The 14,337-nt window shown below is 50.7% G+C and overlaps 1 protein-coding gene across 3 annotated transcripts in view; it reads left to right on the forward strand.

Moving 5' to 3' along the window:
* Positions 1 to 14,337, forward strand: part of USP37 (ubiquitin specific peptidase 37) — a 107,313-nt gene that overhangs the window by 65,393 nt on the left and 27,583 nt on the right. For all 3 annotated transcript variants that reach the window (XM_069982250.1, XM_069982248.1, XM_069982249.1), the window contains 6 exons: positions 352 to 475; positions 883 to 1,094; positions 1,213 to 1,330; positions 3,958 to 4,037; positions 4,167 to 4,328; positions 12,715 to 12,777. In XM_069982250.1, the coding sequence (XP_069838351.1) occupies positions 352 to 475; positions 883 to 1,094; positions 1,213 to 1,330; positions 3,958 to 4,037; positions 4,167 to 4,328; positions 12,715 to 12,777 (759 nt within the window). The remainder of the gene's footprint in view (positions 1 to 351; positions 476 to 882; positions 1,095 to 1,212; positions 1,331 to 3,957; positions 4,038 to 4,166; positions 4,329 to 12,714; positions 12,778 to 14,337) is intronic.

Below are 14,337 nucleotides of genomic sequence, written 5' to 3' on the forward strand. Positions count from 1 at the left end.
GGTGACGGTGTGCTGTAGCTGTACCTGAGGTGGTGACGGTGTGCTGTAGCTGTACCTGAGGTGGTGACAGTGTGCTGTAGCTGTACCTGAGGTGGTGACGGTGTGCTGTAGCTGTAGCTGAGGGGGTGACAGTGTGCTGTAGCTGTACCTGAGGTGGTATGGTTTGGTGTTTGTGCCATGCTTTGGCCACCTCACCGCTCCTCCCTCTTCGGGAACCTGTATGTGTTGGATCGGTCTAGGGGCAGATCACAGGTGTAGAGAAGGCCAGCAGCTCTTTGGGGATGGGGGTGGGGGGGGGATGGGGGTGCGGTGGGGATGGGGGTGCGGTGATGATGATGATTTGTATTGCAGACGCTTTGCCTTCCTGTTGGCTAAGAAGGACGTCTGCAGTGCTGAGATGAAGAAAGATCTTCTGAAAAAAGTGAAGAACGCCATATCTGCCACCGCTGAGCGTTTCTCTGGGTACATGCAGAACGTGAGTTCTCCACCCGCTCTCACCTTCTGTATACATGGGAGCACACTGGGGGGGGTCCTTCTGTATACATGGGAGCACACTGGGTGGGGGGGTCCTTCTGTATACATGGGAGCACACTGGGGGGGGGGGGGGGGTCCTTCTGTATTTGGGTGATCTCTGGCTGATTTGGGGTACACAGGGTGGGGGGGGCGTCTTCCTGTCTGTATTAAGATGACCCCCTGGATGATACTCTGGTTGGGGTTTTACTGTATTGGGGTGATCTCTGGCTTATCGGGGTTTCCTGTATTGGGGTGATCCCTGGCTGATCGGGGGTACACAGGGTGAGGGGGTCTTCCTATCTGTATTGGGGTGGTGAAGTCTTCCTGCACATGTCTCTGCTGGTCTGTCACCCCCATTTTTCTCTCTAGGACGCCCATGAGTTTCTCAGCCAGTGTCTGGATCAGCTGAAGGAGGACATGGGAAAACTGAACAAAACATGGAGGACAGAAGCGTCCTCAGGAGACGACCGCTCCGGCAGTGGTGGCAGATGCGGGGAGGAGATGGCAGGGGGTGACCTCTACTCCTGTCCTATCATTTGTAATTTTGAGTTTGAGGCTCAGCATTCTATCATCTGTAAGATGTAAGTGTGGTGGTTGTCGGCCCCTGCCCCTGGGCGGCGGTTGTCGGCCCCTGCCCCTAGGCGGCTCCAGATGTTACTGACCGATCCCTCATTTGTAATTCTTCATCTGTATGATCAGGTGCGGAGAGCGGGTGGTGAAGCGTGAGACATTTAATGACCTTTCCATCGACCTTCCCCGGAGGAAGAAAGTGTCGCCCCCCAGATCCATACAGGATTCCCTCAACCTCTTTTTCCGGGTAAGTGTGCTGATCTCGCTGACGGTGACGCGGTGGATGGTGGCCACAGTTCTGGTTATGATGTGGGGGTTTTCTGGGTGCACTATGGCCGCCATGTTTGTTCTCTATCTTGGTGAGGGAGGAGAGGGTCTGGGTGCACTATGGCCGCCATGTTTGTTCTCTATCATGGTGAGGGGGAGGTCTGGGTGCACTATGGCCGCCATGTTTGTTCTCTATCTTGGTGAGGGGGAGGTCTGGGTGCACTATGGCCGCCATGTTTGTTCTCTATCTTGGTGAGGGAGGAGGGGGTCTGGGTGCACTATGGCCGCCATGTTTGTTCTCTATCTTGTTGAGGGAGTAGGAGGTCTGTGTGCACTATGGCCGCCATGTTTGTTCTCTATCTTGTTGAGGGAGTAGGAGGTCTGGGTGCACTATGGCCACCATGTTTGTTCTCTATCTTGGTGAGGGAGGAGGGGGTCTGGGTGCGCTATGGCCGCCATGTTCTCTATCATGGTGAGGGGGAGGTCTGGGTGCACTATGGCCACCATGTTTGTTCTCTATCATGGTGAGGGGGAGGTCTGGGTGCACTATGGCCGCCATGTTTGTTCTCTATCTTGTTGAGGGAGTAGGAGGTCTGGGTGCACTATGGCCACCATGTTTGTTCTCTATCTTGGTGAGGGAGTAGGAGGTCTGGGTGCACTATGGCCACCATGTTTGTTCTCTATCTTGGTGAGGGAGGAGAGGGTCTGGGTGCACTATGGCCGCCATGTTTGTTCTCTATCTTGGTGAGGGAGGGGGGAGGTCTGGGTGCACTATGGCCGCCATGTTTGTTCTTTATCTTGGTGAGGGAGTAGGAGGTCTGGGTGCACTATGGCCACCATGTTTGTTCTCTATCTTGGTGAGGGAGGAGAGGGTCTGGGTGCACTATGGCCGCCATGTTTGTTCTCTATCTTGGTGAGGGAGGGGGGAGGTCTGGGTGCACTATGGCCACCATGTTTGTTCTCTATCATGGTGATGAGGGTCTGGGTGCACTATGGCCGCCATGTTTGTTCTCTATCATGGTGGTGGAGGGGGAGGTCTGGGTGCACTATGGCCACCATGTTTGTTCTCTATCATGGTGATGAGGGTCTGGGTGCACTATGGCCGCCATGTTTGTTCTCTATCATGGTGAGGGAGGGGGGAGGTCTGGGTGCACTATGGCCGCTATGTTTGTTCTCTATCATGGGGATGAGGGTCTGGGTCCACTATGGCCCCCATGTTTGTTCTCTATCATGGTGGGGGAGGGGGAGGTCTGGGTGCACTATGGCCACCATGTTTGTTCTCTATCTTGGTGAGGGAGGAGGGGGTCTGGGTGCGCTATGGCTGCCATGTTCTCTATCATGGTGAGGGGGAGGTCTGGGTGCACTATGGGCACCATGTTTGTTCTCTATCATGGTGATGAGGGTCTGGGTGCACTATGGCCGCCATGTTTGTTCTCTATCATGGTGGGGGAGGGGGAGGTCTGGGTGCACTATGGCCGCCATGTTTGTTCTCTATCATGGTGGGGGAGGGGGAGGTCTGGGTGCACTATGGCCACCATGTTTGTTCTCTATCTTGGTGAGGGAGGAGGGGGTCTGGGTGCGCTATGGCCGCCATGTTCTCTATCATGGTGAGGGGGAGGTCTGGGTGCACTATGGCCGCCATGTTTGTTCTCTATCTTGGTGAGGGAGGAGGGGGTCTGGGTGCGCTATGGCCGCCATGTTCTCTATCATGGTGAGGGGGAGGTCTGGGTGCACTATGGCCACCATGTTTGTTCTCTATCATGGTGAGGGGGAGGTCTGGGTGCACTATGGCCGCCATGTTTGTTCTCTATCTTGGTGAGGGAGGGGGGAGGTCTGGGTGCACTATGGCCGCCATGTTTGTTCTCTATCATGGTGAGGGGGAGGTCTGGGTGTACTATGGCCGCCATGTTTGTTCTCTATCATGGTGGGGGAGGGGGAGGTCTGGGTGCACTATGGCCACCATGTTTGTTCTCTATCATGGTGATGAGGGTCTGGGTGCACTATGGCCGCCATGTTTGTTCTCTATCATGGTGAGGGAGGGGGGAGGTCTGGGTGCACTATGGCCGCCATGTTTGTTCTCTATCATGGTGGGGGAGGGGGAGGTCTGGGTGCACTATGGCCACCATGTTTGTTCTCTATCATGGGGATGAGGGTCTGGGTGCACTATGGCCGCCATGTTTGTTCTCTATCATGGTGAGGGGGAGGTCTGGGTGCACTATGGCCGCCATGTTTGTTCTCTATCATGGTGAGGGGGAGGTCTGGGTGCACTATGGCCGCCATGTTTGTTCTCTATCATGGTGAAGGAGGGGGGAGGTCTGGGTGCACTATGGCCGCCATGTTTGTTCTCTATCATGGTGAGGGAGGGGGAGGTCTGGGTGCACTATGGCCGCCATGTTTGTTCTCTATCATGGTGGGGGAGGGGGAGGTCTGGGTGCACTATGGCCGCCATGTTTGTTCTCTATCATGGTGAGGGAGGGGGGAGGTCTGGGTGCACTATGGCTGCTATGTTTGTTCTCTATCATGGGGATGAGGGTCTGGGTCCACTACGGCCGCCATGTTTGTTCTAGTCACGGTGTGGGGGGCTTCTGACAACCTCCTTTCTTACAGAAGGAAGATGTAGAGTATTCCTGTGAGAAGTGCAGCAGCCGCTCGGCGGTGGTCATACACAAGTTCAGCCGGCTGCCTCGGTGAGTGTTGTGGTGGGTTATTGAGCGGGTTGGCCGGGGGGGGGGGATGTTCCTGGTAAGTGTTGTGAGGGGTGGGTGGTCGGGCCTGGGGTCCGGAGGGGCTGACTCTTTATTTTCTCTCATCCGCAGGGTCCTCATCCTTCACCTGAAGCGGTATAGCTTTGATGTGTCGCTGTCTCTCAATAACAAGGTGGGCCAGCAGGTGGTCATCCCCCGCTACCTGACGTTATCCTGGCACTGTACGACGAGTACGCGGCCCCCGCTCCCCATCGGCTACAGCACATCCGCAGCGTAGGTTCCTCCTCACATTGTTCCTGGATGTACAGGAGCTGGCGTTACGGTCACTCCGGAGCCGTACTATCTGTGACCGGTGTGGTGGGGGGTGGGAGGGGGGCAGGCTGTGGGTCTTCTGTGATGGGGGGGGCACAGGCTGTGGGTCTTCTGTGATGGGGGGGCACGGGCTGTGGGTCTTCTGTGATGGGGGGGGCACGGGCTGTGGGTCTTCTGTGATGGGGGGGGCACGGACTGTGGGTCTTCTGTGATGGTGGGGGCACGGGCTGTGGGTCTTCTGTGATGGAGGGGCACGGGCTGTGGGTCTTCTGTGATGGAGGGGCACGGGCTGTGGGTCTTCTGTGATGGGGGGCACGGGCTGTGGGTCTTCTGTGATGGGGGGCACGGGCTGTGGGTCTTCTGTGATGGGGGGCACGGGCTGTGGGTCTTCTGTGATGGGGGGGGGCACGGGCTGTGGGTCTTCTGGGATGGGGGGCACAGGCTGTGGGTCTTCTGTGATGGTGGGGGCACGGGCTGTGGGTCTTCTGTGATGGGGGGCACAGGCTGTGGGTCTTCTGTGATGGTGGGGGCACGGGCTGTGGGTCTTCTGTGATGGAGGGGCACGGGCTGTGGGTCTTCTGTGATGGGGGGCACGGGCTGTGGGTCTTCTGTGATGGGGGGGGGGCACGGGCTGTGGGTCTTCTGGGATGGGGGGCACAGGCTGTGGGTCCTGAGTAATGGGGGGGGGGGGGTCCAGTGAAGATGACACGTCACTGTGCTTCGCTCCTCAGGTCATGGTTCCTCCATTTTTAAATAATATTGTCGACTTTCTGTTGCGGTGCACGCATGTAGGCAGGGGGACTGAGGAGCTCCGTGCAGGGCTGTAGCTCATAGGGATCCCGCCACTGATTGTCATACCGGAGGGTATAACAGCCTGACATCCTCTCCTGAAGCCTTCTGCTTCCCGACCAGCGCGGGGCCCAGATCAGCACTATTCCCAAGAAGCAAAGGGAGCGCAGAGCAGAGAAAATGGCGGCTGAGCGCGCTGCCTCACAGGTACCACAGCAACCGTCACTGAGGGAAAAACCTGCTGCATGACAGGATGAAATGGCGGCCCCAGCTTCACTATAACGGAGGCACAGGAGCTCTATATGCAGTCAGGTCAGCCTGTATCACTAAAACTGCTTGCTGTAGAAGTAGCTGCAGTCCTGGCCCCAGAGCTGAAAGCCTCACTGGAATCCACCATTAGGGTGCCTTCACACCTACCAAATCCGCAGCGGGTCTCACTTCTGCGGATTCGTAGTGAGAACCGCTGCGGATCCAGTACCATTCACCCCTATGATGGCACATACTCGCAGCGGGATTGACATCCCACTGTGAATATGTGCTTTAACTCCGCGCTGTCCGCAGCCCCACCGCCGCATCCTGCAGCCCGCCGACGCCCACATCCCCGGCCGCATCCTGCAGCCCGCCGCCAAGAGCATACAGTACCTGCGCGGCGGCAGTGAGGCTCCCGGCTCCGGTCCCACTCAGCTGATCTGAGCGGGACCGGAGCCGGCAACCTCACTGCAGCCGCGCCGCCGAGCAAGTACTGTATGCTCTCGGCAGCGGGCTGCAGGATGCGGCTGTGGATGGGGGGATGCGGCCGGGGATGGGGGATGCGGGCTGCTGGATGCGGCCGAGATGGGCTGATGCGGCCGGGGATGGGGGATGCGGCGGGGCTACGGATAGCGGGGGGTTAAAGCACATATTCACAGTAGGATGTCAATCCCGCTGCGAGTATGTGCTATCATAGGAGTGAATTGATACTGGATCCGCAGCTGATCTCGCTGCGAATCCGCAGAAGTGAGATCTGCTGCGTGTGAAGGCGCCCTTACAGCAGCACTGACACAGATCCACAATGATATCATCCAGCTCTCCTCTAGAATCACTGATCTGGAGGACAGAGTGAGTGTAATGGAAGGTGCACTGACTGTCCTCCAGATCAGTGGTTCTATCTGGTGTCAGTGAGTTTTATGTAAGATGCACCGACTGACACCAGATGTACAGTCTATCATTTATCTAAAGAAAACCTCTCTCTTCATAAAAAAGCAGAAGATCTAGAAAATAGATCCGGCAGAAATAATATCCGTATAATAGGAATCCTGGAGTCTATTCTCCATGACCGGTTCTTACACCTGTGCTCAGGGAGCTGACAAGGTGCTGTCACTGTGGAACCTGCCCCTAGGATCGGCCCACCAAGGCTAAAGCCTAAATCCTCTAATATGGCCGCCAGACCGCGCCAGGTTATAGTCCGCTACCTCAACTATGCTGAGAAGTCCATCTAATTGTCTACAGCAAAAAGAAGTAAATCTCACATCTGACATCCGCTGAATTACGGAAATCCTTCTCCCCAGTGTGCACTCCCCTAGTGACATCACAACTACGCTTCTTCCTACAATATCCTGCTATCCTTCTGTATATCATACACCGGAGGAAGCGAATCTACATCTCGCTGCGCTACAAGGGACTATATCAGAACCGCTGGACAAAGCGAAAAGACGACACAGGGACTATATCAGAACCGCTGGACAAAGCGAAAAGACGACACAGGGACTATATCAGAACCGCTGGACAAAGCGAAAAGACGATGCAGGGACTATATCAGAACCGCTGGACAAAGCGAAAAGACGACACAGGGACTATATCAGAACCGCTGGACAAAGCAAAAAGACGACGTAGGGACTATATCAGAACCGCTGGACAAAGCGAAAAGACGACGTAGGGACTATATCAGAACCGCTGGACAAAGCGAAAAGACGACACAGGGACTATATCAGAACCGCTGGACAAAGCGAAAAGACGACGCACTGCCTGATGAGGACGTCTCACTGACCGCTATCCTTTCTCCTCCTGTGTATGAGCGCAGTTCTCCCGCTGGGGTCCGCACCTGGATAAAGCGATAAGATGACGCACTCCCTGATGGGGACGTCTCACTGACCGCTATCCTTTCTCCTCCTGAACATGAGCACAGTTCTCCCGCTGGGGTCCGCACCTGGATAAAGCGATAAGATGACGCACTCCGTGATGGGGACGTCTCACTGACCGCTATCCTTTCTCCTCCTGTGTATGAGCGCAGTTCTCCCGCTGGGGTCCGCACCTGGATAAAGCGATAAGATGACGCACTCCGTGATGGGGACGTCTCACTGACCGCTATCCTTTCTCCTCCTGTGTATGAGCGCAGTTCTCCCGCTGGGGTCCGCACCTGGATAAAGCGATAAGATGACGCACTCCGTGATGGGGACGTCTCACTGACCGCTATCCTTTCTCCTCCTGTGTATGAGCGCAGTTCTCCCGCTGGGGTCCGCACCTGGATAAAGCGATAAGATGACGCACTGCCTGATGGGGACGTCTCACTGACCGCTATCCTTTCTCCTCCTGTGTATGAGCGCAGTTCTCCCGCTGGGGTCCGCACCTGGATAAAGCGATAAGATGACGCACTGCCTGATGGGGACGTCTCACTGACCGCTATCCTTTCTCCTCCTGTGTATGAGCGCAGTTCTCCCGCTGGGGTCCGCACCTGGATAAAGCGATAAGATGACGCACTCCGTGATGGGGACGTCTCACTGACCGCTATCCTTTCTCCTCCTGTATATGAGCGCAGTTCTCCCGCTGGGGTCCGCACCTGGATAAAGCGATAAGATGACGCACTCCGTGATGGGGACGTCTCACTGACCGCTATCCTTTCTCCTCCTGTTATTAAGCGCAGTTCTCCCGCTGGGGTCCGCACCTGGATAAAGCGATAAGATGACGCACTCCGTGATGGGGACGTCTCACTGACCGCTATCCTTTCTCCTCCCGTGTATGAGCGCAGTTCTCCCGCTGGGGTCCGCACCTGGATAAAGCGATAAGATGACGCACTCCGTGATGGGGACGTCTCACTGACCGCTATCCTTTCTCCTCCTGTATATGAGCGCAGTTCTCCCGCTGGGGTCCGCACCTGGATAAAGCGATAAGATGACGCACTGCCTGATGGGGACGTCTCACTGACCGCTATCCTTTCTCCTCCTGTGTATGAGCGCAGTTCTCCCGCTGGGGTCCGCACCTGATATGAGTTTATCATCCGCGTCTTGCTATTATTTATGGGATTCGCCTGTTTTGCGCCTTTCTCTAGTGATACCGGTCACATGATGAAACGTATCTCATTCTCGCTCTGCTCTCGCTCTCTCACGTTATTTCTCTTTTCGCTCTCCCCCTATAGGCGCACGTATTCTTCCTCCTTATATTAGCACAACCCTGTTTGGTAGTAAGACTTCTGGGTGATAGATTGGCTGATGGTTGTTAGTCGTTTGGCGGGGTTACCAGAGCTCCAACTGTATGCGTGAATAAAGTGTAGTCCTCCTAGCGCTCTTCTCCTCCTTCATTCTCTTTCTCTGTAGTCTCTTGAAGGTCTGGCCATGCTGTTTATTGCGTTACTTTTATTATTTTTCTATTTGCTTATTCATTTTTAGTTATTTTATTTTTTATTTTGTCCCTTCCTCTGCCTGCCCGATCCTTTGTGTGTCTAAACCGATATAGCTGCTCTTCAGGAAACTCTCCTGTCACAACATGACTTTTTCCGGATGCGACGTCTGTGGGTGGGTCAGGTGATTGGCTCGCCGGCTGTTATTATGTGGTGAGCTCAATGTTGTTCTTTCTCCCCAGGAAGATAGAAAACAATCCGCCTCACACCTATCCATCCCTCCCTCCCGTAATGACCTCTTACACTCTTTCCTGAATACGCTGGACCTCACTGACGCCTGGAGGCACTACCATCCTGACAGACACCAAAGCAATAGGGTCCTTAAAAGACTTTAGAACCCACACAAGATCCTCCAAGTGGCATAGCGCAGGTATATATATGTTGGGACAGGGTAGTCAGTGGTAAGCCTCATGTTGCTGGCTGCCAATGGATATGACTCCCGGACCAGATAATAGTAAAAATGCCAAAGCAGATTTATTAAAAGTAGCGACGAGTTTCGGCACTCTTAACCATCAGTGCCTTTCTCAAGCCTAACACCTGTGATATAGGTCACTCAAAGCATTGGCACCAAAGTCTCCTCTTAAGGGATTGTACCAAAGTTGCTTTTAATGGGACTGTACCAAATTTGCTCTTAAAGGGACTGTACCAAAGTTTCTCTTAAAGGGAGGGTATTAAGGGTTAAAGTTTCTCTTAAAGGGAAGTCACAGTTAAGAGGTCACTCTTTTCAAGCACTATGTATTTCCCTGGAAATGCAATATAGTTATTTCTTAACAAACAAGAGTTCAGTCGGCACCACAGCTAATCAACACGTTGCAGCGAAGCAGTACACTGGACGGGATACAACACACTGATGACTGTGGGGGGTGCCACCGTAAAACACAGATTCAATGCTAAATAGTAGAAAGAGACGGTGCACTCACCAGTTATGACAGTCTTTAATTTCTTATCAGTGGTACATAGCCTGGGGGGGGGGAGGACGAAGGTGTGCTGGAGCGCGTACTATCCGGATACCCCCCCCCCCAGGGTATGTATCGCTAAGGAGAAATTAAAGACTGTCATAAGTGGTGAGTGCACCATCTTTTTCTACTATCTAGTTGTTTCTTAGTCCACAGCCAAAAAAAAAAAAAACTAAGTCAGACTTGACTAAATCTACCTGTGATCTGAGGAGGGCCTATACCACTTATCTACAATCCTCCTCTCCGCAACACAAATCTGACTTCATTTGAGACCATAACGGGACTGTTCATTCCGACCCCAAAGGGATCGATGAGATTCTAAGTCCTTTCTACCGCTCTTTATACACACAACAATCACTAAATACCACAGAGGGTAACACCCCTCTCCTTGGCTGTGCCCACTCCTCACCCCTCTCCTTGGCTGTGCCCACTCCTCACCCCTCTCCTTGGCTGTGCCCGCTCCTCACCCCTCTCCTTGGCTGTGCCCGCTCCTCACCCCTCTCCTTGGCTGTGCCCGCTCCTCACCCCTCTCCTTGGCTGTGCCCGCTCCTCACCCCCCTCCTTGGCTGTGCCCACTCCTCACCCCTCTCCTTGGCTGTGCCCGCTCCTCACCCCTCTCCTTGGCTGTGCCCGCTCCTCACCCCTCTCCTTGGCTGTGCCCGCTCCTCACCCCTCTCCTTGGCTGTGCCCGCTCCTCACCCCCCTCCTTGGCTGTGCCCGCTCCTCACCCCCCTCCTTGGCTGTGCCCGCTCCTCACCCCTCTCCTTGGCTGTGCCCGCTCCTCACCCCCCTCCTTGGCTGTGCCCGCTCCTCACCCCTCTCCTTGGCTGTGCCCGCTCCTCACCCCTCTCCTTGGCTGGATAAGGACCTACCACCACCAATATCCGAAGTTATGGAAGAGATGAAGCTACTTATGACGTCTGACGTTCCCCGCGCTTTATCGGGCACAGGCGATGTTGGAGACCTTTTCTTTCTTCTACTTTATCTACTAATAAACGACATTGGTTGATGCTAAAATTCCAGCATACACCTTGGTATTACTCTCGGGCAGGTTCTCTCGGAAATCTGCCATAGGTTGGATACTTACGGCCTGGCTGTCTGGCCGACCCCCCATCCTCTTGTGTTTTTTTTTTGTTTTTTTTATTTAGTAATCTTCATGTTTAATCTTTTTATTTCATTTGTGTTTATTGGATGAGTATCCGTTCTTACAACATTCCTCATACTACTATGGAAGGGAGTCTATTACCCCTGTATAACCAATATTGAAGACAACGTGATGGGACGTTATAAGCATATCCACCATAGGTGACGTTATAAGCATATCCACTATAGGTGACGCTGTGATGGGACGTTATAAGCATATCCACTATAGGTGACGCTGTGATGGGACGTTATAAGCATATCCACTATAGGTGACGCTGTGATGGGACGTTATAAGCATATCCATTATAGGTGACGTTATAAGCATATCCACCATAGGTGACGTTATAAGCATATCCACTATAGGTGACGCTGTGATGGGACGTTATAAGCATATCCACTATAGGTGACGTTATAAGCATATCCACTATAGGTGGCGTTATAAGCATATCCACTATAGGTGACGCTGTGATGGGACGTTATAAGCATATCCACTATAGGTGACGTTATAAGCATATCCACTATAGGTGACGTTATAAGCATATCCACCATAGGTGAAGTTATAAGCATATCCACTATAGGTGACGTTATAAGCATATCTACCATAGGTGGCGTTATAAGCATATCCACTATAGGTGACGTTATAAGCATATCTACCATAGGTGGCGTTATAAGCATATCCACCATAGGTGACGTTATAAGCATATCCACCATAGGTGACGTTATAAGCATATCCACCATAGGTGACGTTATACGCATATCCACTATAGGTGGCGTTATAAGCATATCCACCATAGGTGACGTTATAAGCATATCCACCATAGGTGACGTTATACGCATATCCACTATAGGTGGCGTTATAAGCATATCCACCATAGGTGGCGTTATAAGCATATCCACCATAGGTGACGTTATAAGCATATCCACCATAGGTGACGTTATAAGCATATCCACCATAGGTGACGTTATAAGCATATCCACCATAGGTGGCGTTATAAGCATATCCACCATAGGTGAAGTTATAAGCTTATCCACCATAGGTGGCGTTATAAGCATCTCCACCATAGGTGGCGTTATAAGCATATCCACCATAGGTGGCGTTATAAGCATATCCACTATAGGTGGCGTTATAAGCATATCCACCATAGGTGACGTTATAAGCATATCCACCATAGGTGGCGTTATAAGCATATCCACCATAGGTGAAGTTATAAGCATATCCACCATAGGTGACGTTATAAGCATATCCACTATAGGTGACGTTATAAGCATATCCACCATAGGTGAAGTTATAAGCATATCCACTATAGGTGACGTTATAAGCATATCCACTATAGGTGACGTTATAAGCATATCCACCATAGGTGACGTTATAAGCTTATCCACCATAGGTGACGTTATAAGCATATCCACCATAGGTGGCGTTATAAGCATATCCACCATAGGTGGCGTTATAAGCATATCCACTATAGGTGGCGTTATAAGCATATCCACCATAGGTGGCGTTATAAGCATCTCCACCATTTTGTCAGGTAATTTTTTACCTTTAGCTGCTGCTCGGGCTGTTTTATATCACACAACGATACCATCACCCTACTCAATAGGTCCTATCAAACCTTAAAAGATGATCTGTTTTTTTTATGTATCGTTTCCTTTCATGCTTGTTCTCGAAATAACATATTCGATTTGTTTTATTACCATAATGTTTATTGGTACGAATGTAAACTTAGATCCCATTCTATACACTGTCATATGCTTATTTAAAATTACAATAAAATATTGTAAAAAATATATATATTTTCTTAATCAGGAATTTCCGGCCCCTGAAAACCTCCCAGATGGTAAACTCCAGTAACTCCTCCCCTGCCGCCAGGTACAGTATGCCGCCCAGTGATGGCATCACACCGAGACCCCGCCCCATTCTATAACGCTAAACCTTCTCTACTGGTAATGTTACTGCTAATACCACAGCTACTCATACTACACCTAATACTACAACAGCTACTCATACTACACCTAATACTACTACAGCTACTCATACTACACCTAATACTACTACAGCTACTCATACTACACCTAATACTACTACAGCTACTCATATTACACCTAATACTACAACAGCTACTCATACTACACCTAATACTACTACAGCTACTCATATTACACCTAATACTACAGCTACTCATACTACACCTAATACTACTACAGCTACTCATACTGCACCTAATACTACAGCTACTCATATTACACCTAATACTACTATAGCTACTCATATTACACCTAATACTATAGCTACTCATACTACACCTAATACTACAACAGCTACTCATACTACACCTAATACTACTACAGCTACTCATATTACACCTAATACTACAGCTACTCATACTACACCTAATACTACTACAGCTACTCATACTGCACCTAATACTACAGCTACTCATACTACACCCAATACTACAGCTACTCATACTACACCTAATACTACAGCTACTCATACTACACCTAATACTACTACAGCTACTCATACTACACCTAATACTACAGCTACTCATACTGCACCTAATACTATAGCTACTCATACTACACCTAATACTACTATAGCTACTCATACTACACCTAATACTACAGCTACTCATACTACACCTAATACTACAGCTACTCATATTACACCTAATACTACAGCTACTCATATTACACCTAATACTACAGCTACTCATACTACACCTAATACTACTACAGCTACTCATACTACACCTAATACTACAGCTACTCATATTACACCTAATACTACTACAGCTACTCATACTGCACCTAATACTACTACAGCTACTCATACTACACTTAATACTACTACAGCTACTCATACTACACCTAATACTACAGCTACTCATATTACACCTAATACTACTACAGCTACTCATACTGCACCTAATACTACTACAGCTACTCATACTACACTTAATACTACTACAGCTACTCATACTACACCTAATACTACAGCTACTCATATTACACCTAATACTACTACAGCTACTCATATTACACCTAATACTACAGCTACTCATACTACACCTAATACTACTACAGCTACTCATATTACACCTAATACTACAGCTACTCATACTACACCTAATACTACAGCTACTCATACTACACTTAATACTACTACAGCTACTCATACTACACCTAATACTACAGCTACTCATACTACACCCAATACTACTACAGCTACTCATACTACACCCAATACTACTACAGCTACTCATACTACACCCAATACTACTACAGCTACTCATACTACACCCAATACTACTACAGCTACTCATACTACACCCAATACTACTACAGCTACTCATACTACACCCAATACTACTACAGCTACTCATACTACACCCAATACTACTACAGCTACTCATACTACACCCAATAC

The sequence above is a fragment of the Dendropsophus ebraccatus genome, chromosome 9 (genome assembly GCF_027789765.1).
Source record: "Dendropsophus ebraccatus isolate aDenEbr1 chromosome 9, aDenEbr1.pat, whole genome shotgun sequence".
Taxonomy (NCBI): domain Eukaryota; kingdom Metazoa; phylum Chordata; class Amphibia; order Anura; family Hylidae; genus Dendropsophus; species Dendropsophus ebraccatus.